The following is a 26126-nucleotide window of genomic DNA, read 5'->3' as shown; positions in this document are numbered from 1 at the left end:
CTTCATTTATTTATTTGTACTATTTGTATTTTATCTGTTCTATTTCTATTGTATATATTAATCGGCATCTGTGGGTGGACAGCAAAGAAAGAATTTCATTGCACAGAGAAATGCCCATTTTTTTCCTGTGACACATGACAATAAACACTTTGAATCTTTGAATATTATTTAAAGTAGCTTGAACAAACTCCATCAGGGTAGTTTACATCTTAGCAAACGCTACAGGCTCTTCTCTGCCTTTGCACTCTCTGTAGTGTGTGCGGTAAACACATAATAATATAATAAAATTATTAATAATGACAATAAGGCCACAACCCATGAATATGTCCACTTCTTCCTCTTCCACTGATATTCTTCCTGGAGCTTTCTGTGGCTTGCTTTCACCTCCTCCAGGTTCTGTTTTTGCTCCTGATGAAATTGCTCCCAGATCGCCTTTCTTTCTATATCCCAAGCATCTCGCTCTTTCTTCATCTGTCCTGTACTGCTCCAGCTTCCTCTCAGTCTCTCTTCACTCGGTACAACACATAAGTATGGGATATCACACCCTCGCGTGTCCTGGCTGAAGAAACCTTTAATCACGCCTTTAAGGCAGATGACGTGTGATGACACGCGCACGGCCCCGCCTGCACATATAGCCGCTGTCATCACAGTCATCCCTCAGTTCTTACGCTCTTCACCTCGCTGAGAACACCTCTGCTGAGTGTGGCTAGCTAGCTACTGCTAGTTAGCTCCGTTGTCTGCCGACTTGAACTTAGCTTAACTGCCCCTGTTGGTGTTAGCCTCCACCGCGCAGTTGGTGTGTAGGCTGCCCGCGGAGCGCTAATTTCAAGTTTTTCCTGTGCAGCATTTCGCTTTGCGTTTTGGAATGTACTCCAAACCGAAGCGAGCAAAGCAGAAATCTTCTGTTCGCCCCTGTCCTCAGGGATGCGGTTTCTCTTTGCACGACTGCGACCAGCACGATGCCTGCCCTGTCTGCCTGGGGATCGTCCACGCTAGGAGAGCCTGTGCGTTTTGCCGCCAGCTCCAGCGCTCGACCCTAGAAAGACGGGTGACGTTTGTGGAAAAAGTGCTGGGACGCTCGGCTGTCGCACTGCATGACCCTCCCCTTTCCGAGTCTGGAGCCCCGGCTTCGTCCGAGTCCGAAGACGAGGATTTTCCGGTCGATGTCCCCGCAATTAGCTGGGCTGACCACATGGAATATGTTGACGGGTTAGCCGATGACGAGCCGGAACCATGCAGGAGCGCTGACGGGCTTCAGCCTGGGTTGAAGCCCGCCAGCGCTCCCCAGGAAGACGATGACGTGCTGGACATCGGCCTGGACATCCATGGTTTGTCGGAGGATGAGCAGGAGAGCTCATTGTCGGCCCAATGTGCCGCCGCTGCTGCGCCTGTTGACCACGATGACATCTCTCTTTTCTCCCTGTTTCACCGTGCTCCTGAGAAGCTGCAGGTGGACTGGCCCTCTCCTCCGCCAGCTCAGAAGCCGTCGCGGTTCGCGGGGTTTTTCCTCCCACCGGAGCCCGCAACGGTCAAAAACTGCCTTCCCATGTTCCCAGACGTTCTCTGCGAGCTAACAGCATCATGGGACAAACCTCTGTCTACCCGCGTCAATGTGCCCGGCTATGGACAGTACATGGAATTGGACGGCGCCGAGGGGGCTGGCTTAGCTAACCCACCCCCTATGGAGCCGTCTCTGGCTGCTTATCTGGCCCCGTCCCATAACCATGGTGTCGGTGGCCCCGCAACTCTGCCGTCCAAGCACTGCAGATTCTCTGCTTCGCAGCTGGAGAAGATTTATCGAGCTCAGGCCGGCACTGCTCGCGCCATGAGCTCTGTCACCATGCTCCAGACGTACCAGGCAATGTGCCTGACGGAGCTCGGATCGCTGGTTCCTGATGACATCCCGCTGGCACCTCTTCTTAACAAGGTCAGAGTCGCCACAGATTACATCCTCCGTGCGTCTCGCTGTGCAGCGCTCTCCCTGGGCAGAGGGATGGCTTCGACAGTAGTGGCGCAGAGGCACCTGTGGCTGACCCTCTCTGACGTCCCGGATAGGGACAGGGCTGTATATCTGGACGCACCAGTGTCTGCGGCTGGGTTATTCGGACATTCACTTGAAGCCATTCAGGCTAGATTCGATCTGAGGAAGAAGCAGACGGAAGCTCTGCGCGACATCATCCCCAGACGTCAGCCCAAGCCCGCAGCTAGCTCTCACAGGCCCGCCGCTCCTCTGCCAACTGGCAAGAGACCGGCGCCCACTGCTGAAGTGGGTGTGCCGCCAGGGAGAGCACATCCTCCGGCCCGAGCTCCACGCCAGTCGGCCTGGAGCAAAGGCCCACCCTCGGGCCCCCAGCGGGACCCGACGCCCAGGAGGAAGAAGCCTCAGCCCTCTTAGCTATGGTTTCGAGTGGAGAGGGGGTCCAGCTTAAGTTCTGTTCAGGTTGTCAGCCCCAGAAGGCGCTGCACTTTCCTAACACTGTCTCCCAAGCACAAAACCCCTGCACACAAAATGCCTCAGGTAACTCCCTGTTCAGGTGTGTTAAATGTTCAGGTGACCACATCGAGTGTTCCCGCTGTTTTTCATTGTTGTGCCCCAGAAAAGGTGCCTCCAACAAAATGTATAAATGTACATGTTTCCATGTTACAATCAATAAAGAGTGTTGTTTATTCTCAAACAATCAAATGCTCAGCCTGCAGGCAGAATGAGCCAGGTCAGGCAGGTGATGCAGTCCCCTGCAGACACACTGGGGGGCGACAACGCCCCGTCGACGGTGCTGCAGGTCAGCCGGCTGGCTGCTCACTTCCCTCGATGGCGCGCTTGCGCCCCCTCTCCGTGGGTGCTGCGAACCGTTACCATGGGTTACCGGTTGCAGTTCCGGGTCAAGCCGCCTCGTTTCCAAAGAGTCGTAAACACGACTGTCAACACCGAGGCGGCCATGATACTCAGAGAGGAAATAAAGGCGCTATTGCAGAAAAGAGCAATACGAGTGGTCCCCGCTTCGGAGACAGACAAAGGTTGGTACAGCCGTTATTTTGTTGTTCCGAAAAAAGGGGAGGGCTTCGTCCCATCCTCGACCTGCGAGTCTTGAACACGTATCTACGAACGTACAGGTTCAAGATGCTAACACTCAGACAGCTCTTGAATGCGGTCGGCCCGGGAGATTGGTTTGCAACAATCGATCTAACAGATGCTTATTTTCATGTGGTTATACACCCGAAACACAAGCAGTTTCTGAGGTTTGCATTCGAGGGCGTAGCCTACGAATACCTAGTTCTGCCGTTCGGGCTGTCGCTCGCTCCTCGCACCTTTACGAAATGTGCCGAGGCAGCGCTAGCGCCCCTCAGAGAGAGAGGAATCCGCATCTTAGCCTACCTAGACGACTGGGCTCTCGTAGCTTGCTCCAGAGAGCAGGTGGAGACACAGCTGTCGCTGGTTTTGTCACACATTCAGACACTGGGGTTCTCTGTGAACTTTCAAAAGAGCTCACTAATCCCGAGTCAGCAGATTACTTTTCTCGGTTTGGAAATATGCTCGCTTTCCAGCCGCGCATGTTTGTCGGAGCACAGAGTGGCCACGTTTCATCGCTGCCTCGCTCAGTTTCAGTTGGGACGCAGACTGCGTTTCCAGACGATATTAAGCTTGTTGGGCATGATGGCATCTATGATCGCCGTAGTGCCACTTGGACTGTTAAAAATGAGAGCGTTTCAACGCTGGACTCTCTCTCACCATTTGTGTACATCGCGTCACCTCCGGAGGAGGCTGCCGGTAACTGCGTCTTGCATGCTAGCTCTCAGTCCTTGGAGGGAGCCCGGGCTGCTCCTGTCTCGCTCTCTGCTGTTATGGTGCAGTGTTCATTTTCTGTCTCTAAGAGCCACCCATGTCCCGGGCCACCTGAACCTTCTCTCCAGGGGGGTCCTCTGGTGAGAGAATGGAGGTTACACCCTTTAATAGTGGCTCAGATTTGGGACCTATTTGGCAAGGCGCAAATAGATCTTTTTGCTTCCAGGGTAAATACTCACTGCCCCCTGGTCTTCTCCATAATCGACCACGATGCACCCTTGGGCTTGGACGCGCTAGCGCACCAATGGCCAGACGTGCTCCTGTATGCATTTTCCCCAGTGGAAATGATATCTCCAGTTCTAGAGAGAGTGCGTCGGCATTCCCCCTCTCTCTGATTCTAGTGGCCCCTTGGTGGCCCACAAGGTCGTGGTATGCAGAGATAATCAGCCTGCTAGCAGCGAGTCCTTGGCAGCTTCCTCTCCGCAGGGATCTCCTCTCTCAGGCGGGAGGAGAAGCGTTTCATCCGCGCCCAGATCTGTGGCGCCTTCATGCTTACCTGCTGAGAGGTTAAACTTGATTGCTAAGGGTTTGCCACCTAGTGTGATAGCGACAATTCAGAGTGCTAGGGCCTCATCTACTAGAGGCTTGTACGCTTACAAATGGCAAGCCTTCGAGCAATGGTGCCAGGACCGCCACATTCTCCCATTTCAGTGCTCTATTGTGGATGTTTTGACATTCCTGCAGGAGCTGCTGGATAAGGGCCTTTCATTTTCGACAATTAAGGTTTATTTAGCAGCTATATCTGCCTGTCATATTGGCTTTGACGGGGTGACACTAGGTGCACATCCCCTCGCCATACGTTTTCTGAAAGGAGTTCGCCGGCTGAGGCCCGTGCTTAAGTCCAGTGTCCCTGCTTGGGACTTGTCTTTGGTGCTGGAGGCCCTTTGTAGCCCCCCGTTTGAACCCATTGAGTCTGTGGATATGAAATTTCTTTCATATAAGACTGCATTACTTCTCACTTTGGCTTCGGCAAAGCGAGTGGGTGACCTTCATGCGCTCTCTGTGCATCCCTCCTGCACACAGTTCTCTTCTGATGGCCACAAGGTCGTATTGCGTCCAAATGCTGCCTATTTTCCCAAGATCATGCCTGCATCTTCTAGCTCAATGGAGTTTGAGTTGCTGAGCTTTTGCTCCCCTCCTTTTGCATCTGAGGAGCAGAGGAGGATGCATTCTCTTTGTCCAGTGTGTGTGCTACGCACCTACATTGAGCACACTCAGAATGTGCGTTTATGTGACCAGCTGTTTGTCTGCTTCGCTGATCCAAATAGAGGTAGAGCTCTGTCCAAACGGAGGCTGTCCCATTGGATTATAGAAGCTATCTCACTGGCATACGGCACCGGTGGTCTTGCTTTGCCCCACGGGGTAAGAGCTCATTCCACCAGGGGGATGGCAACCTCATAGGCTCTTTTTAAAGGGGTGCCTGTAGCTGATATTTGTGGGGCAGCTAGTTGGGCATCAATGCACACTTTTGTGCGGTTTTATTGGTTGGTCGTTACAGCCCCTTCGGTGGCTCATGCTGTCCTTTCTGCTGGGTCTACCACTCACTAAGGATGTGGTGGTCCGATTCCGGTTCGGTGGCTGCTCTGTGGGGCGTGTATATATGTCCCATACTTATGTGTTGTACCGAGTGAATCGACTGAAAGGGAACGAATAGTTATGTCTATAACATCTGTTCCCTGAAGGAGAGGAACGAGGTACAACACAAGGTGGCCCCACTGAGCAGTTTGGCTCGGTGAAGAGCGGCTATCGAACTGAGGGATGACTGTGATGACAGTGGCTATATGTGCAGGCGGGGCCGTGCGCGTGTCATCACACGTCATCTGCCTTAAAGGTGTGATTAAAGGTTTCTTCAGCCAGGACACGCGAGGGTGTGATATCCCATACTTATGTGTTGTACCTCGTTCCTCTCCTTCAGGGAACAGAAGTTATAGACATAACTATTTGTTTTTTCCTTCCTCCTCGCTTAGATCCCGCCTTCCTTATGTCTGATTGGACAATAGGTTTACATCAACCAATGGGATACAAGAAAATACAAGATTGACAACCTAAAATGAACTTGTAAAAGAACTTGCAGCAAATACAAAGTTTTCCTTGTTTCACATTAGATAACAAACCTTTGGTTTTCTTGTAACTTATAACTCCATGAACACTTAAGTTATGATTGACTTCTATTTATTGTGATTTTAGACAAGTTTTTAATGCATTTAAACTCTTTTTTTGTCTTTTAAACACATATATGAAATATTTACAATAAAGTCTTTACATGACAATATTTATATCCCTTTAACCTGTAGGGTCTAAAATAGATATTTGAGACCAGGCTACACCCACATTGGATGGGTCCCTCCAAGACTGTTGGAACAACAAAAGTGATGGTTTGGTGTGGTATATGGGGTACAACGATATTGGGTCCATTCTTCATCAATGGAAGCCTCAAGGCCACTGGATATTTGAAATTGCTACATGATGATGTGTTTCCCTCTTTGTGCACTGAAGCTGGTACGTTCCCTGAGTTTTTCCAGCAAGATGGTGCACCACCACATTACGGTTGAAGGCAGGTCTATGGTGTGAAGATACGAGATGTGCAGCACCTGAAACTACGGATACTGGATGCCTGTGCTGGCATTTCTCCTGCGGTGTTGCTATCAGTGTGTGAAGAGTGGGAGAAGAGGGTTGCATTGACAATAGGGCTGGGTATCGTCAATGATTTCTAGAATCGATTCGATTCCGATTCACAAGGTCCCGAATCGATTCGATCCACGATTCAATTCAATTCGATTTGAATCTGGGAAATTTTGACAGTCAGAAATATTATAATTCAGATCAGTATATTTACATGTTTTTGTATCTATAAAAAGGAAGCTGACACTCGCAAGACTTTATCAAAGGTGTGAGCGTCACAGCAGATGTCTTTGTGTCAAAGTAGCTGAAGATAAAACACAGAAAGACATGAAGGTGGTTTTCCTGGCCTGGGATTTTATAAAAATATTCTGCAGTAATAATAATAATGCAGAAAACAGATTTTTAGACGGGAAACTGTTCTTGAAGTACAGAGAGAGAGCGAGAGAGAGCTGTGATTTTATCCTGGTGGAAGCAAAACAATAAAAGTCAGAGGGAATTCATGACGATGTTTATGTGAAGCGTAGTTTGGATCTTCTTTTGCTGCTGGTTCGGTCAATATTGTTTGGAGAGAGATAAAACTAACAGCTTTAGAATCAGCGCAAAAAGGACATAAACACAGCGCGGACCCGCCGACAGATCAGAATCAGCGAGCTGTCAGCTTTCAGCCCCGACCGTGTCCGTGCCGTCAGGTGAGAAAGGCGATTCTGATCCACGGGTCAGCGCTGTGTGTTTTTGTCTTTGTGCAGAATCCGTGTACCTGCTCTCATTTACTGTCTTAGCTGTTTGCTGGTTGTTGAAATTTTGTGAGATTTCACCAGAGATTCTGGCATTTCAGGCATAATGAATTTATATTAAAAAATCGATTCAGGATGTTAATGAATCGATTTCACGTTATCCAAGCCAGAATCGATTTTAATCGATAAATCGATTATAAAAACCCACCCCTAATTGACAATCCAACACAGTGGGCAGCACATTGAACACATTTTAAAGGTGGTCAGAAACGTGTTACGTTGAAACCAAGCACACCATTGGTTTTCTTGTGACATTACCAATAAGTTTGATGTGTCACATGGCCCTCTTCCTATTGAAAAAACAAAAGTTGTATCCAAGATGGCCGACTTCTAAATGGCCACCATTAGGGATGGGTACCGGTATCCGGTGCCATAAACGGTAGTAACCAGACCGAAAAGCAGCGCACATTTCGGTGCTTTATTTTGGTGCTTTTTTTTCCTGAGCTGTGACACACTTTAGATTCTAGCCAATCACTTTACGTTTCCGAGGATAGTAGGCGGGTCCAGGTACATACGTTCTTTTAGAGCAGAGCTAAAATGCCCAAGGCGAAGCGGTCAAAAGTCTGGTTGTACTTCACAGCAAAAGATGCAAACTCAGCAGCCTGCAACAAGTGCTTTAAGGTGATACTGTCAAAGGAGGTAACACCTCAAATCCGATGAAACACCTGGCGACGCATAGTGTTTTTTTTAAAAGCCGAGAAATGCGCCGTATTTGATAGCTTGCTGCGAGACCTCACACCGTGCACATCTACTGCGGGTGTGGTGCCTGTTATCGGACCCGGAGTTAAACAACATCCCCCAAAGAGTAGAGTCCTGGCCCCTAGCCCTGCCAGTGTAGCAGAAATGATGACGGATGATGATGGCAGCAACAGCCGTTCTTCTCTGCGTGAGTAGCTTAATGTTGTTCGTGTGTAATTTACGTTGAGTAGGCTAACCACGTTATTAAATTAATGCATGTAAGGTGAACTAGCAAACATCAACATAGCTACATGCGGCTGTCTTCTTGTTTGATGGCAGATACTCCCTTCACCCTGGCCAAAAAGGCTAAAATGCCCAAAGAAAAGATGGAAAACAGTTAAACATGAGAGGTTTTTGGACAAAGTTTGTGTTTTTTCCATTGTTTAAGCACTGCTTCCAGCCAAGAGTGATACCATATGTGCCCCATAGCTGCAGAAAAGGCTAACATTGTTATCTTTTTACAAAAAAACAGCTGAACATGACAGGTTTTTGGACCAATTTTGTGTTCTCCATTCTTTAAGCACCGGTTTGAACACCGTTTCAAAAGTACCGGTTTGGCACCGGTATCGGATAAAACCTAAACGATACCCATCCCTAGCCACCATGGTCACCACCCATCTTGAGGAGTTTGCCCCCTCAGATACACTAATGTGCCACAAACAGGACTTTAATATCACCAACCATTCCCATTTTATTACGGTGTATCCATATAAATGGCCCGCCCTGTATATTTCTATAAAAGCAAAAACTTGTGAAAAACATGGAAAAATTAAATTCCTGTAGTAGAAAAATGATGCATCAATTCCAATATTTATTTCCCTTTTTTCAGATTTTAAGTAAAATGTGTTTTAAATTTCAGGGAAACATTTGATATTGTTGATAGTGGTGTGCAGATCGATATTGGAATATCGATTCCTCCGATACCAGTTTTTTATGTTCTAGAATCAATTGTCATATTAAAATATCGATATTTTAGTAATTTGGGGTAAATTTGTAGTTTTTCATTAACAGGAAAACTTGGAAGGAACTACTTCCTCTTCCGCCTTTCTTAGTCATATGCGAAATATGGCTGCATAAAGGTGTCGCAGCCCCTTGACGTGTGCACTCATAACAACGGCTGAGTATAAACAAAGTCATGTGTGGAGGTATTTTACCTCTACAAAGAGCCAAGACATGGTTTGCGATACATGTGGCAAGACAGTGAGGTGTTGTGGCAATGTGTCATGAATTTTTGTAAATAAGGTCTGCAACACAGAAAGAGCTGTCTTTTCCCAGGAAGCTCCTGGCGCTGGCCCAGAGTTTCATCGGGCAAACCAGTTAGTAGATAACATAGTAAAACATTGTTACAGCTAGCTAAGCAGTTTTTTGTTACTAGGTCATACTGACACATACACATACTTAATCTAAGCATGCAAAGGTTATACAAAATCATGTGATTGGGCGCTATAAAAATAAAATTTAATTTAATTTAATAGCGCACAACTTAAGGGTTTTTATTTCTATATGATAATTCTGCATTATTAAGCAATAAGAACAAGTAGTCTGATGTCCTGTAATGATTATGAAACTATAATTTGAAATACAATAAAACAATAAGTTTTTGTGCAACGTATCAGTATTGGATCAGTATCATCAATACCACCCAGAATTTTAGTTGGTATCGGATCTTAAAGGAAATCAGTGGTATCGCACATCACTAACTGTTGACCATAAGATTTTATTATAATGATTAGCGCATTTATCTTAACATAGTTTCAGCAATAAATGAATTTGTTACAAAGGAAAGAATTTACCTCAAATACATAAAAAAACAAATCACAAAAATTCAAAATGATAGAATTCACCATTAACAACTGGAAAATGAGAATTTGACATGATATTGTGACTGTTAATGGAAATGTTTGCAGCTTCTATCATTATATCATAACAGCAACTCTGAATTAAAATCAACTCAAACTGCACTAAAAAAATACAACTTAGTCATGAAAGAGTCTACCTTTGAAAATACAAAATGAATATAAAGGTCAAAATATAGAAAAAAAAACACATTTAGTAGCCTGTAAATAATATAAAGGCCTCTGAATGATTGTAAAGAAGACATAATTTTGGTAGTTTCCAAAACCTCATTTTATACTGTTTTTAAAGTTTTGTTTTTTATCTCAGTTTACCTGCTGATAATTCTGGAATCATGTTATTTGTTGTTATTCTAAAAAGCTAAGAAACCTCTAACATACAGTCAAACAAACTGGAGAACATGCAAAATAAAAAAAAGCCAAGAATGTGAACATGGCTACATGATGCACTTGTGTATGACCGAGGCCTGTAGATACTGCTGGGTTACATGCTGATCAGTTACTAGTATCAGTGAATAACATTTATTGTTACAGCAACAGAAGAACATTAGCTGATGGTACACGTTTTGACTTTTATGACGTCCCAGTCAAGATATCCATCCCTTTCCTTTTGATGTTTTTCTTTCAGGGCTTTGATTTCCTCTTCTTTTTTCTTTTTTTGGTCTTCGATTGCCTTGTTCTCATTTTTCAGTGTTTCTTCTTTGTGACTTGAAAGTGCCTCTAAATTCTTGTACTCTTTGGTGTGTTCTTCCTGTTTCTGTTGCATTTCTGTCTCATACTGTTGCTCCAGAGCTTCCAGCTCCTTATCATGTTTTAACATCAGGGCTTCAAGGTCTTTGGTGTATTTTTCTTTGAACTGATTGAACTCTTCAGCTTGTTTTCTGGCGTCCTCTTCATAAATCTTTTTCATATCCTCCATTTCCTTCTTGTAGTTTTCCTCTAATTCTTTTCGCTCCTTCTCTTCTTGTTCTCTTTTTAGTTGAGCTTCTTTTTTTCTTTTCTTTTCAGATTTTTCTCTTTCCTGTTCGTACTCTTCTTGAAGCTTCTTCAGTTTCTCTCTCTCTTCCTCGCGTCTCTGTTCATCTTCTCGATGCCGTTTTTCCCACCACTCTTTTCTTTCCTTCTCCCAAAGCTCTCGTTTTTCTTCCATCTCTTTTTGACTCTCCTCCAGTTTTCTGTCAATGGTTTCCTTTTCCTCTGATTCTGACATGATTTTTTTTTCCATAGCTTCTCTTTCTTTTTCCCACTCCTGTTGTTGACGTTTTTCCTGCATTTTTCTTTTCTCTTCTTCTTCTTCTCTAAGTTCTTGCTCTCTCTTCCTCTGCTCTCTCTCCTTTTTGATGTTTTCCTCCATTTCTTGAAGCTGCTTCTCTTTCAGTTTTCTCTCTTCTTCAATTTCAGCTCTCTGTTTTTCCATTCTTCTTTGCAAGTTCTTCTTTTCTTCCTCATGTTTCCGTTCAAGTTGTTCTCTTTCTGTCTGCATTTCTTCTTCTTTCTCTTTCAGGATCCTCTGCATTTCTTTCTGTATCGCAGCTTCAGCTTCTTGAAGCATCTCATTGGTGAAGCAGCTTCCTCCACTGTACTTCACCATGGTGTCAATCTTTGTTATCAGCTCACTGACTTGTGTGCGGTTTTGTTTCTCACGGTTATTGAACACATGGTATCTTCCTCCACAGTCAGAGAGCAGCTTCTTGAAGGAATTATCACTTATTTTAATGTACTCATCAATGGTCTGATCATCATTTTGCAGATTGTCTCCTCCGGTGAAAAGAACAATGGTGAACTTCTCCGAATTCTTCCCAAAGAATTTCTTGATCAGTTCTACTGTTTCTTTCTCCTCTTTTGTGAATCTGCCGATCTGTATCACCAACAGGAAGACATGTGGTCCTGGAGCCAGAAGACTGACACATTTTATCAACTCCTCACTGACCTCTTCATTTGACAGAGTTGTGTCAAACAGACCAGGAGTATCGACAACAACAACAGGACGACCGTCCACCTCACCGTGTACTTTCTGACAGTCTGTAGTTACTGACTGTTGGGCTGATGCAGCTTTAAACTTTTTCTCTCCTAGAATGGTGTTTCCTGAAGAACTCTTTCCACAGCCAGTCTTTCCTATCAAGACAATCCTGAGAGGCTCTGTGTTCATGATCTCATCATCACCTATAAAAGAAACATGTATGGGATTAAATTAGTGTTAAGAGCTATTTGTTGATAATGAAATACATATCAGAGTATCACAGTGAGAGGACAGTAAATATCAGGTACAGCTTACTTACCAGTGACTGTGACGTTTGACCTCATCTTATTAAGCTCTTCCTGTAGAGAAAATATTTTTGTCTGCTCTTGTGAAATTTGATCCATTTTTCCAAATACAAATGTTAATGTTGTATAACAGAATTGTTTATTTTTGTCTGGTCTCATCTTTTCCACTTGATTCAACAGTTCTGGGATCTGCTGTCTGTCTTTCATGTTGAGAACAACAGATCTTCCTCCACAGCTCTCACAGAGCTTCTGGATGCACTGGTTTTCCTTTATGAAGTTAACAAAAGCTGGAGCTGTAGGATCTGAGTCCACAGTGAACAGAATCGTGGTAAAATCATTGACTCGAGAGCTGAATGTGTTCTGGATGGTCTCTAACTCTCCCTTGTCTTCATCAGTGAGGGGAGCCACAGGTAGGACCAGGATGAAGGCATGGACACCCTCAGGATCACAGAGGGAGATACACCTGAGTGATTCCTCCATCACTGCCTCCTGAGGTTTTCTATACAAGGCAGGCAGCTCCACCAGGGAAATCCAACGTCCACACACCTCTCCCTGATGTTTAACACACTCTGATGAGTTGGAGACTGAATGAAGCTCTGTCTGACCTAAAATGGCCTTGGCTGCTGAAGTCTTCTCTGCTCCTCTCCTCCCACACAGAACCAGGTTTAAAGGGGGTTTGGATTTGTTAAACACTGTCACATGATCAGCATCTTCATTTAGAGTTAGATATCCTCCTCTGTTTTCACTCACAATTTTTTCTATTTCACGCATCAGTTTTTGTAGGTCATGTCCTGAAGGCTCTTTGTTGTCAAGATTGAATGTGTGTTGCCTTTGTTTGCAGTTCATTATGAGTTTTTCCACAGATTTATATTTTGTCTCTTCATCATGGGTCACGATGACCATTGAGTGGTTAAAGGCATGTTGACCAAATAAGCTCAGAATGAACTCCAGAGTTTTTCTGTCCTCATCAGTGAACTCAGAAGGTTTCATTAACAGTAGCAAAACATTTGGTCCAGGAGAACATGCATCAACACACTTCTCCATCTCTTGTCTCACTTTTTCCACAGGCAGGCTGAAGATGTCTGGAGTTTTCACTACTGTTACTGGATTTTTGTTCCACTCACCACTCGCAATCTCACAGTGTTTGGTTGCCATTAATCTTGGTACTTGAAACATCTTTTTTCCAATGACGAGGTTTCCCAGAGCTACCTTTTTGTCATCACTCTTTCCAAACACAACAATCCTGAGTTGGTGTTCTGTAACAAATGAGAAAATATACAAGATTCAAAATGTTTTAAGAATGAAATAAACTTCAAGTATTAGTACTTTCCATTATATATGCATTTAGAACAGTTACTGTCAGGTATAAAGCTCCACTGTGTTTTACTTGTTGTATGAAGTGCTTTGAGTGTTCAAGTAGAGCAGAAATGTGCTGAAGAAATATCACAGTATTACTATCAATGATCAATAACAAAATTCGTATTACAGTTGAATTTTGATCATGTTGTAATCTTCTGTTTTTTCTTAGTTGAAACTTGACTAAAACACAAAAAACACAATGAGTGAAACTGTGCCTCTCTAACTGTCCTGGAGTCAGAGTTAGGGTAAAGAAAGAAAATAAACACTGTAACACTTGTAACATTTTTTAGGAAACCTTTAACTGTCACATCTTCCAGTCATGTCACATTTGTACTGCTCAATACCTTTTTAAAAATTTTGAACCATCTGTACCATGTTTGTACAAATGATCAGTTATCTAATATTAACCACATTTTTAAATGAATAACATTTTTATTGTGTGATGGAAAAATTTGTTTCACCTCATCTAACCTCTGTCTTACCTCTGTGTGTATGTAATTGTAACTTTTGGTAGAGTATGAAGATGGGAAAACAACAGTGGTGAAAATTTCACTCACTTCACTTCACACCTACTAACATACACACAAACTATGAAGACCAGCTTACACTCATAAACATGGCCATATCTCTCGTCACTGTTAAAAAGGAAAAACTTAACAGACACTGTTGATAGAGGGAGTTAACTCTGCAGGTTTCAGAGTTAAATTAATAGTAGACTCTGGTGCTACTAGCCAGTGTTCAGGCAATAAACTTAGTGTCAATCAAATTTGTGAGATGACTGAGATTGTGCTGCCACTGCTGGGATGCAGTAGCTCCACCACCCCACTAGGAGGAGGAAGCTTCTCTAGTAAATATAGAAAAAGTTAATGGAGTCTGGCTAAATTGATACCAGGACAAAGGTTATTAGCTCCGAAGTTGACTGTACTGGAGCATGAGAAATATATGCTTGTAAGTATGATTATATTCTGTGTTCATGTTAAGCAAGTGATGTGAAATGGTTCTATATTCCAAATGTATGTTTTAATGTGTTTTTTCTTATGTTTGTAGTTTTACAGTGCCTTCATTAGGGAGAAAAATAAACCCTCCAATGACAACTAGAAGATTTTGCTTCTCCTTTTGAAGAACTGTTTATCTATCTGTCAAACTGGGCATCAACGTACAGGGAGGGCAGAATAGAGATGCTGCTGATTGAACATCACAAGAGATTTACAATATGAAGGCAATGTTCTTGAGTTGCTGAGCTTGTAGCATTAAAACAAGCAAGTGAAGATCAGTCACTAGGGATGCACCGATACCACATTTTTGGAAACGAGTACGAGTATTTGCATTTCAGTACTCGCCGATACCGAGTACTTAATAAAAACATGATTTAAATTTACAGGTAACAGCTTTAGTCCTATAATTTAACAAAAAAAAAACAACAAAAAAAACAAGGGACTGGTTTGGAATTAAGAACATTTATTTAAAATGAAGAGCATGTTGTATGCAACATATTACAGAATAAATAATTATGAAAAAAAAAATTTAAACAGTGACAGTGCAACTCAAGTATTGTTTTCAGTTTATTGTAAACTCTGCCGCTTTGGACAACACAAGGGGCATTAATAAACATCTTTGCTATTTAGTGCACAATATTTGAATAAACTAACAACATCCACCAACATAGAACTGTAGCAGTCAGTGCAACTGAGGTAGGTATTAACATCAAGTCTAAGATGACTCACTTAATGGAGAGAAAAAGTGAGTGGCAGGTTTGTTTTTTTTAAGAAAAGTAGCTTTTCTGCATTATCAGCAGTCAGCCTGTTTCTGTTTTCATCTATAATGTGTGACACTGAGCTAAAAAGCCTTTCACTTTCCATACTGCTACATGGGGCTGAGAGGTATTTACGGGCTATTTTAGCCAAAGTGGGGAACCTGATTTTGTTGACAGCCCAGTACTTCAGAGGACTGTCTTCACGAGGGCTTGGGGCCTCTCCGAGGTATGTGTCGAGCTCAATGGCAGCACCTGCTGCCAGCGGCTGTGCTGCCTGGGGCTGCTCCTTAGCGATTTCGTCAAATACAGTGTCCAGACTGCTGCTAATGCTGGCCTGGGCCTTGAGGAACAGTTTAGCAGGAGGTTCTGCAGCTTCTGCCCGACTCCCCTCTGCCTCAGCTCTGGACATCATCTGCAGCTCCTGCTTCAGGTGTAGCTTGGCCTCTGGAGCAGTGTTGTTGGAGAAGAAGCGATCTTTATACCTGCACAAAATTCATAAATGTATTAATATGTGGAAAAATAGGACTGATTTTAGTTTCCCCTAAACCACTGTGACAAATGCCAGCCATTTGACTTTCTGGTAATAATAAGGGAAATGTATTTCATATTATATATATTGCATACATTTGTATTTGTGTATTTTAGTTACAAATATATAATATTTCAGATGTAAAATAATTTTACATTTAGTACTGTAGTTTATCATTGAATACCTATAGCACACAGACTTTACCTTGGGTCGAGTATGGTGGAGATGAAGTACAGTGGGTTGGTCTCGACGTCACTGAAGCGCTTCTTGACAGCTGCCAGTAAGGTTGCTTTCATTGTCGTGGTCCGCGTCTGTTTCTCTGTTTAGAAGTCTCACTAGCACAGTCACAGCTGGGATGACATCAGAGGCTAGTGCGTCGTAGCTGCTCACTTTTTTAGTTAGTTCCTCAAAGGGGGCGAGGATGGCAACAGTCGTCTCCATAAGAGCCCATTGGTGAGCGGTGAGATAGTCAGGGAGTTCGTGCTCGGACACATACACGCCCAGCACTCGCTTTTGCTCAATGAGGGACTGGAGCATGTAATACGTGCTGTTCCAGCGCGTCTGTACGTCCTGCTGCAGTCTCTTTATTGGCTGGTTGAGCTGTCCCTGAATGTGCTCGAGGCGGGAGTAGGCTAAGGTGGAATGTTTAAAATGCCCAACTATTTTCCGTCCCACTGCTATAGCATCAGCTATGCTCCTCTGTGCTAATAAGCATGGGTAAATAAGCGTGGGTAAACTCTTTGTACTCGTTGTCGTGTTGGGATTTTAGGTGCTTGATTAAATTACTTGTGTTAAATGCGCTACCTTCTGAGCCTCCTCTGGACAATTTCGCTGAGCACAATTTGCAGTCCGCCTTTGTTTTCGTGTCTTCGTTCACTTTGAAATAGTTCCACACGGCTGACTTGTCTCGCCTCACCTTCTCCCAGCTCCGAGCTGCAGCCGGGGCCTGGGGGCGGGCACTCGGCGCCTGTGATTAACCCCTTACATGCCGCTCAAACATAGACAGGTCTCAGACCGTGGTATCGGTCCTCGCTATCGGGGGACTTTTAACGAGTACGAGTACTTTAGAAAATGTGGTATCGAGGCCGATACCGGTATCGGGTATCGGCCTCGATACCAGTCCCTATCAGTCACCATTTACAGAACATTTCTGGATAAACACATCAGATGATACAGGATTTTGAAACATTATGGAAACAATATTTTTTAACTGATTCAATGAAATCTGTTGCTGGCTTGAAAACTTGTGGCTGGCTGAACTCAAGGAAAAAACTGAAAGTAAAATATTGCTTGGTGTTTGTTGACATGTTCTTAAATTGTGTAGAAGTTTTCCCTTCTAGTGGAAAAGATACTGATGCAGTAGCCAAGACTAAAAAATAAAGCCTCTGACTAAAGCTCAACAGAGAACCAGCTTAAAGCAGTGACAATTTCAGGTAAAGTTGACAACCCAGACAGCAGTTAAGGTTGAAGGTCATGCCACTTGGGTTCATGTCAGCCATTGCAAGGGGATTCCAGAACCCCAGCAATCACCCAAAGGGTTAAAAGACTTCCAGGTTGACGCTGAGGAAGACAATGTATGACATGTTCTGGCCTTTCAACGTACAGATGTATTGGAATAAAAAAAAAAAATGGTGGGGTGGTGGGGTGAAAGAGCGCCCTCCTCCAACAAGAGCGAGCCAAGTTCCAACTCAGTGACGTGCAGAGCAAGACTTTGTGACCCCCTCAAAGGATCAGCGATGGAACACAGACAACATCTGTTTGAACAGCCAGGCTGATGTGGCCTCAAAAGTTCAGAATGTTTTTCAGTTACGGTGAGTATTGGTATGGCTTTTGTTTTTATTGTTTTTTTAAACAGCCACATATCTCTTCAAACATCATAAACTCCTCTTTATAACTGATCTAATCAAAAATAACTACAGTAATTACAGTATGCAAATTGCACAGGTATTTGAGGTAATTACACAAGTATTCAGTTCAATTCAATTTTATTCATATAGCGCCAAATCACAACAACAGTCGCCTCAAGGTGCTTTATATTCTAAGGTAGACCCTACAATAATACATACAGAGAAAAAAAACAACAATCGTATGACCCCCTATGAGAAAGCACTTTGGCGACAGTGGAAAGGAAAAACTCCCTTTTAACAGGAAGAAACCTCCAGAACCAGGCTCAGGGAGGGGCGTGGCCATCTGTTGCGACCAGTTGGGGTGAGAGAAGGAAGACAGGATAAAGACATGTTGTGGAAGAGAGACAGAGACTAATAACAAGTGTGATTTAATGGAGAGAGGTCTATTAACACATAGTGAGTGAGAAAGGTGACTGAAAAGGAAATACTCAATGCATAATGCAAGAAAAGTCAAGCGTGCAGCTGCCAAGATGCCACTTGCCACCAGTTTGGCCATATTTCAGAGCTGCAACATCACTGGAGTGCCCAAAAGCACAAGGTGTGCAATACTCAGAGACATGGCCAAGGTAAGAAAGGCTGAAAGACGACCACCACTGAACAAGACACACAAGCTGAAACATCAAGACTGGGCCAAGAAATATCTCAAGACTGATTTTTCTAAGGTTTTATGGACTGATGAAATGAGAGCGAGTCTTGATGGGCCAGATGGATGGGCCCGTGGCTGGATTGGTAAAGGGCAGTGAGCTCCAGTCCGACTCAGACGCCAGCAAGGTGGAGGTGGAGTACTGGTTTGGGCTGGTATCATCAAAGATGAGCTTGTGGGGCCTTTTCGGGTTGAGGATGGAGTCAAGCTCAACTCCCAGTCCTACTGCCAGTTTCTGGAAGACACCTTCTTCAAGCAGTGGTACAGGAAGAAGTCTGCATCCTTCAAGAAAAACATGATTTTCATGCAGGACAATGCTCCATCACACGCGTCCAAGTACCTCAAAAATACAACTTGCCTAATAATTCTGCACTCCCTGTATAGATAGAAAAGTTAACATGTGTTACTCTGCTGCAAAATCCAGATCAAAAGTAACTGATGTATGATAGCTGTGTGGAAACGTATGGCTAATTCTGGTTTTATCTCAAACTTAAAAGAGGCTGATAACAGAGTTAAATCATGGTTTGTTGCATTAATTTATCCACAGGTTTAGTCGCAGGCACTATCCCCTCATGGTACGGTTAAACGTGCAACTTTAAAATTAAAGCTAATATTTAAATTTAAATTAAACTGTAAAACTTTACAAAAATAAAAACAATATAACCCACAAAAACAAAACATAAGCCTGACTCTTACATTTCGACTGATTCACTGAGCGTGCTAATTGTATTATAGTAATAATCACACACAATTTAAACTTTGTTTGATGTTTGAAGTTCAGCTAATTACTAACACAAAACCAAAGGGAACCTAAAAGGAATGATTTACTGTGAGGAGATGGTTATCGGTGAAAAACAGACGGAACCCGTGTGCGCACTCCTACACACCCAGAAAACAAAAACTTAATTGGAAATGTTTTCAGTTTATAAATCTATTCTTGGTATGTGTAGGTCTCTCTCTCTCTCTCTCTCTTACACACACACACACGCACACACACTTTCACACACACACAAAATATCATACTTTTTGTAACATTTTTCAGAATGAGAGTAAAATCAAATGAATTATTATGTTAATTAAATTGCATTAATATTTAAAAATATAAAAATAAAAGCTTAAATGTACATGGGCCATGAAACCCTGAGGGTTGTTAGGTAGGACACTGAATTATTATTAATATTAATTAATGTCTGCGTCATCATAACGTCTGCTTTTCAGCAGCACAACAACTTTGCACTTTCCAATCATTTATGTTCTAGAATCGATTCTCACATTAAAATATTGATATTTTAGTAATTTAGGGTAAATTTGTAGTTTATCATTAACAGGAACAAGTAATCTGATGTCCTGTAATCATTATGATGCTACAATAGATTGAGATACAATAAATAAAATAAGTTTTTGTACAAAGTATCGTATCGGATCAGTATCGTCGGTACCACCCTGAATATTACTTGGTATCGGATCGGAAAGGAAACTTTTTACTCACTATGATCATCATTCATCATTTTCCCCCAGTAATTAAGGTTAGGATATGTATTTTTTTTATTCCAATCCATTCTTCATTTGCAGCATTTAAATAACCTTTATCAGATTTGATGGTTTTGTTACAGACTTTAAAAAAAGTGTTTTGCTTTTCTTTCACAAATGTAGGGATTGTGTTAAAATGTGAAAAAAAATAATGATGTCATGTTTTGTGACGAGGACCCACGCAGAGAGAGACTTGATGAATTTAAGAATCTTATGATTTAATAAAGAAATTTGCAGACTTGCACAGAGAGGGTAAAATTATGATGACTGATAACGGAGACGAAGACAAGAGACGATGAGGACAGGGAGGAACAGGGGTTTAAATGCACCAAGGAGACAGTCAGAGGGAACTCGGTACAACTGGAGACATTTAAGGATGCAGGGACTAACAGAGACATGGAAGAAGTCTCATCGTGACGAGTAGTTTATCTTGCTTGGCTGCTCAGCACCCCCAAAGCTCTGATCCTAGAATCGCCCCTGGTCTTTAACAACCTTGCTGTGCATTAATATTGAAGACATGTATAGGATTGAGCTAGTTTAGTTTTATTATATTGATTAATTTTTTTCAAAATAAGCAAGAGAACAGTACCTCCTGAAAAACTTGAGTTTTTTCCTTTTGAATAAGTATTATTTCTCTTTATTTAGACAAAAGTATTTCTTATCCGATGACTCAAATAATCTAAGGAATAGTGGATAGCTTATTCTATTACTGAAATAATCAATCTTTCTGTTTGAGATTTCATCAGATTCACAGTCGATTTGGTGTTTGTGTCCCAATGTGTGCACCCAGAAAAATGTCACAATGTTTGTCACTTATTATTTAATGCAGGGGTCTCAAACTCACGGCCCGGGTAATAAATCTCATGCAATTTGGCCCTTGTATGTATGTATTTATTTATTTATTTATTCATTCATTCATTCATTCATTCATTCATTCATTCATTCGGGGAGGGGGGGGGGGTTGTTTATGGTTAAGTTCTTTAAAAAGCAAACCAAAATAATTTGCAGTAACTGTTAAAAACCTGTATACAAATGCATACTTCTGTTTGAGTTTTATTTATTCATTTGTTTTATTTCATATGAAGGCAATATGAGCAGAGAGTAGAAAGATGTTGAGGGATTGGCTGTGCTATTTCAATGAGTGTTATTTGTAAAGAAAACAACTTTCACGAGCAGTCAAAAACGAATGTGTATGTGACTCACACAAATATGTGGTCACAACTGTGAATTAAGTGTTGTTACATATGGAGGCAATTGTGCATGTTTTACATTGCTGGTTTACTGATATAATGAGGTTCACAAAGTCATGCATGTTTTGTGTCACAAGGGAGAGCATATCACTTTGGACAGTAGAGGGCAGCAGAGTGCTGCCATTCTGGCAATTCTGACCAGGCCAATGGCAGCAGTTTTCCTGTTTTCATTATCTCTCTGTTTTACAGGTCAATAATGTGTCCAAATGTATAGAAATGCACAGCTAAGCACTAATTTAAGACTGTTTATGATGTGAAAAGTATCACACTGTATTTATTTGAGCTACTCCAGCTCTGACACACTAAATAGCTATGCCTGGGTAATGGTGGACGCTATTGTCCTTTATCAATTATACCTGCCTCCATATGACATGAAGGTCCGATCCAGTTATGTTTACAGTTCCGGTATACTTGTGTAACTTCGTCTTCATTGCAAGTGTTTTTTTTGTTTGTGTGTAGCATGTCTGTAAAATGTCCCTAGCCAGTTCCTAGTCAATCATAAAATTGCTGTTTAAATGCTGTTACAAGCTAAGATGTCTGAAAATACAGAAAGCTAGAAAGCTCATGAGTATTGCCAACAAAAATGTCAGCAGGTACAGTAGAACTAAAGGTAGAGTCCTTCTTCCATAACAAGACACTAACATGACAATGTGGATTATTGTCCTTATTATTCTGAGGTTGGACACGGTACTGAAACGACTTGGGTTTCCTCTTGGATTTCATGACGGTCAGTAAGCTAGTTGTGGCTCCTTTCTAGAATGTAGTTTTGGCTGTGTCCACCCTATGGTTTTTACCTTCAAAAGAAAATAAACTATTCTGTTTTTGAAACTGCAAATCCCGCTGTTGGGTTGGTCGTTCCTTGGGAGTAGGTGAGTAATTTTTGTGTTGTGCCTTGGTTTCCCCTAGGCTGGAGCATAACACAATACAACACTAAAAGAAAAAACACATTTCCTTCATTTTGCAGGTACCACTGCTTACGTTTTTCTCTTTTGATTGAACTCACAGTTTGAAAATAATATATAACACATCATCAGTCCTTTTTGTGGTGCAATTTTACTCTGGGATACAAAGTTATTTGAACATTATAATGAGCAGTACTCAAACTGAACTCACCGGCTATTGAAGTCGCCATAATTCACTCTGTCACAGACCACAGAAACTGGACACCAACCTCTTCAACAACCTCCAAGAAGAAAAAAAGAATAGATAAGATAGAAAATGTATCTCTTATACTTGCACACAGTTTATATTAGGATTAATATGAGCACTACAGCATGTAAAAATATAAAGATAAGCTCTGACGGACTTGGCTCTATGATAGGTCTCAAAGTGATAAATAAAAGCATGTTTATATATAAACATATATAAATAAAAAGCACGTTTTTTTAACATTAGTAATTCTTTTTGTGCATGATTTTATATTGTTGTTGATAATGAATTAATTAAAGCAACAAAACAACCTGAAGAGCCGGTTGGGAGCCAAAAGAGACGGCTCGTTTTAGTGAGCTGAGCTGAAAGAGCTGGTTCTCTAAAAAGAGCCGGAATTCCCATCACTATAACCAAATAATTAAGCTCCAAATGTTCAAAAATTAAAGCCTCTAATATCCACCAAATGCTGACTCCAAAAGTGAGTCAAAGGCTACGTTTGTCTTAATGCTCAATTCTGATTTTTTTTATCAAATCCGATTTTTTTGTCTGCTTGTTCACACTACATATAAAATGTGACAGCAAGCGTGCTCTAGTGTGAACCCTCAAAGCGGCCCGCATACGCAAAAGAAGACGTCACACACAACGCGCTCTGTTTAGATCCAGACCAAACAGTATTTGTTTTGGTAGCTCTCGTGACTTTAATAGCAACGCCATAAACGACACTGGGTCAGCTCTGTCTTAACGTGGCAACTCCGTTTATTGCCAAGCTGCAACATACAATACCTGGCACAACCGCCAGAGGGTGCTGCCTTAACTATTGGATAAATCCTTACCATAACAGTATTGTTTGACTGATGGCCCTTAATATAAAGACTTGTTTCGGGCTTTACGTTTCCCAGTTTTGTTTTAAGTTATAAATTTATTTTGTTATTTGCATATGGCCTAATAATTATCCTTATTGCTGTTTTAGAGAAGAGCGGTGCTTCAAAGGATAGTTGAGGATTTCTGTCAGAATCTGCAGATTATACAGTACAAATAAAATGTTCACGTTTCTCCAACGTTGTCTTCCCAACAGTTTCACTAACATCTACACTGGATGGCCAGGAAGCGTTCACGATGTCTTCTCGGGCGCTTCTCCGGCACTGATAATTGGCGTCTGTCTTGTGTCAGTGACGTCAGTGACGTAAAAGCCGGATTTAATTCAACATGACCATTCAAACAGCAGTCGCTTTCTAAAACATCAGATATGTATCGGATTCAGTACCACATACAAAAGTGACCCAGGTCCATTACAATAATGCTGAATATGTAACTTATTTAACTGACATAACTAAATTTAATTGTTGTCTTTAAGGCTATGGATAAGGGTTTTGCTTTGCTGTAATCATTTTTTGCCAAAACGTGATCTTATTTTATTTCAGGATAGAACAAAAAGGTTGCAAATGTTCCAAATACAATTTACATTTTTGTTGTTAAGACAAGAATTTTGTGATGAGTGCTGTGTCATATATTTCTGATATGACAAATGTAAAATAAAATACCTAGCTATAAACAGCTAGAGTTTGTAAGCCTTTATTGAGTCTTTATTCTTAACAGGCTACAGGGACTGAATTTTACAGGCACCTTTGTGTTATGTAAGTTCTACTTCCTGGTTGTGCCAAAGCCAAAATGGTGGAAATACGTTTTAATTTAAACTTCCACAGTTTCACACTCAATAATTCAAAAATTCTCCGTGTCACAAGATGAAAAACGTAATGTTTCATTTTAGATACAAACTGATCACACATTAAATTACACAATTTCAAAATAACTGATTTCGAAGCGCTTCGTATTTCCGCTTTATTAAACAGTGAAACTAATTTTACTGATTTATCCATTTTTACCCCAATCTGAAGCTCTGCGTAGAGCTAGAGTGATCAGAGAGTTATTTTCATCTTAGTCACGGATATTTCTGTGAGAATAACGAAGTGTCGATGTAATTTGAGTACACTCGAACCTGCCGGCGGGTCAGCGATCGATTTTCAGTCATAAACGTCAATTCTGAAGTTTAGTGTAGGTAGTAATCGATTCTATCCACCCATCCATCATCCACAGTAAGCTACGGTTTTTACAATAAATGTATTTTAATCGTAGGTCGAGTTACTCACCTCTCCTAATCTCCTCCTTAATGAAAGCGAAAGCGTTTAGAATGGAAAACAAGGAAGCAGACGGACAAGTACGAGCTTGCGCAGAAATAGCGCCACTTGGCCATGTCTAAAAAGAGAGGACATTTTTTATGTATAAATAATAACAATAATAGTTCTGTTGCTTATCGTATATTTTGTAAAATCCTGCAGAGTTGAAGATTTAATAGCTTGTGTTACATTTCTGTTAAATTTGTATCGTTTGTCACAGAAAAGAGAGATTTAGGCTAGTGGACACATTATTCTTTTGTCTGATTTAAGCATTCTCATAGTGAAGTACTAATTGTAATTTTTTTAATTTAAACTAATCAAACTCATATCTAAATGTTAAACATATTGTCTCTCCAGCATTTCTTATATCAGTGAATATATGTTTATTTATGAATTAAACATTTATTTATATGTGTATTTATTATGCATATCAAGCACTGACTGAAATGTGAGACATTTTGCTACCCTTGAGCCACATAGATTCAACATGGTAGAAGAAGAGCTGATCTTCATTATTACTGATGATTAAAATAATAAATAACTATCAGAATTCTGCAGAATCAGTCTGGATCAGATTCAGATCGCTGTGAATTCAAACAGTCTGAAAATGAAAACCTTTTAGAGGAGAGTCACTGCCATCTGTTTCTGCTCTAACGGCTGAAGTAAATCTGCTCATACCTGAGCACTGAACTCTGGCTCAGCAATTTTCTACATTCATCAGAAAACTGCATTCTGCTCAAAATAAACATGAGCTTATGATTTGAGAGTTATTAACCTCAAGTTGCTCATACAAATGTGTGTGAAAACATTTACACAGGAAAAGCATAGAAAAAAATGCTTGTATAAACAGGTTTGAATGGCTGCATGAGGTAAGTGGTATAAAGTGCTTTGAGTGCTCAGGTAGAGTAGAAAAGTACTATATAAGAATTTACCATTTACATAGTGTACACATTACAGCTGTTTTTCTTTTCTTTTCTTTTCTTTTCTTTTCTTTTTGTTCTTGGTGCCTAAGCAACAGTAGAGAAATTGACACAATGGATCAAGGTCTGAAAATAAGCTGAAAAATTAATAAATAAATAAAATGAACCAATGACCTTGAAGAAAAAAACATGAAAAAGAACTCAAGACTCCAAAGGAACAGCATGAAAAGAGCCGACTAGAAAAACAACAAGGGCTGAGCAACTTGAAGAGAAAATATGAAGAAGTGAAGGATTCGTCACAGAGACATAGAAACCTTCTGTTGATGATCCTTTCTGCCACTTTAAACTCTAAATGTGACAAACTCATCAGACTGAAAAATGTCTGATGAGTTTAAACCCAGTTTTACTCACTGAGCTCATAGAAACCACACTTTACCAACATTTTCCAAAAGTAATCTTACATGATAAAAGGCCTCTGGGCATTTATTTGGGCAGTTACTTTAAAACATTATCAAAATTCAAAGTCAGTGGTCGCCAAGCATTATTAAGTTGATGCTAACAATCTTTTATTTGATTTCAATTTCATATTGAACACTACTGTTTTTTTATTCTTTGCTTTTTGTTTTTTCTCATTGACTAGCAGCCAATTCATTTGTGCTTGTTAGGGACCAAGCGGCCAAGGCATAGAGGACACAGGCAAAAAAAATATTTTCAAAAAGGGTTTTCTTTATTTTAACCCTCAAAAAGTTCAAAAATGACAAAATTCAAAAACATAATTAGCAGGCCCATAAAAGAGGTC

General features: G+C 41.5%; 2 protein-coding genes across 3 annotated transcripts; both read right to left on the bottom strand.

Moving 5' to 3' along the window:
* Positions 1-9032: 9032 nt before the first annotated feature.
* Positions 9033-24462, bottom strand: LOC308404542 (GTPase IMAP family member 8-like). 2 transcript variants are annotated; one of them, XM_080894622.1, is made up of 4 exons: positions 24381-24462; positions 22198-22267; positions 12128-13369; positions 9653-12011 (listed from the first exon to the last, which is right to left on the bottom strand). In XM_080894622.1, the coding sequence occupies exons 2-4, from the start codon at positions 22214-22216 to the stop codon at positions 10396-10398; spliced, it is 2877 nt and encodes a 958-aa protein (XP_080750748.1). In that variant the 5' UTR covers positions 22217-22267; positions 24381-24462; the 3' UTR covers positions 9653-10395. The 2 variants fall into 2 exon arrangements, with proteins under 2 accessions (XP_080750749.1, XP_080750748.1); XM_080894623.1 differs by lacking the exons at positions 22198-22267; positions 24381-24462 and adding an exon at positions 16559-16714 and having other exon boundaries at positions 9033-12011.
* On the bottom strand, positions 14980-16565 carry LOC308404545 (zinc finger BED domain-containing protein 4-like). Its single transcript, XM_080894626.1, has 2 exons — positions 15959-16565; positions 14980-15707 (listed from the first exon to the last, which is right to left on the bottom strand). The coding sequence occupies exons 1-2, from the start codon at positions 16048-16050 to the stop codon at positions 15197-15199; spliced, it is 603 nt and encodes a 200-aa protein (XP_080750752.1). The 5' UTR covers positions 16051-16565; the 3' UTR covers positions 14980-15196.
* Positions 24463-26126: the final 1664 nt, after the last annotated feature.

This window comes from Rhamphochromis sp. 'chilingali', assembly GCF_963969265.1.
Source record: "Rhamphochromis sp. 'chilingali' genome assembly, chromosome: 10".
NCBI classification, from domain to species: Eukaryota; Metazoa; Chordata; class Actinopteri; order Cichliformes; family Cichlidae; genus Rhamphochromis; species Rhamphochromis sp. 'chilingali'.
The sequence above is the reverse complement of the archived record's forward strand: the minus strand, read 5'-3'. Positions and strand labels throughout refer to the sequence as shown.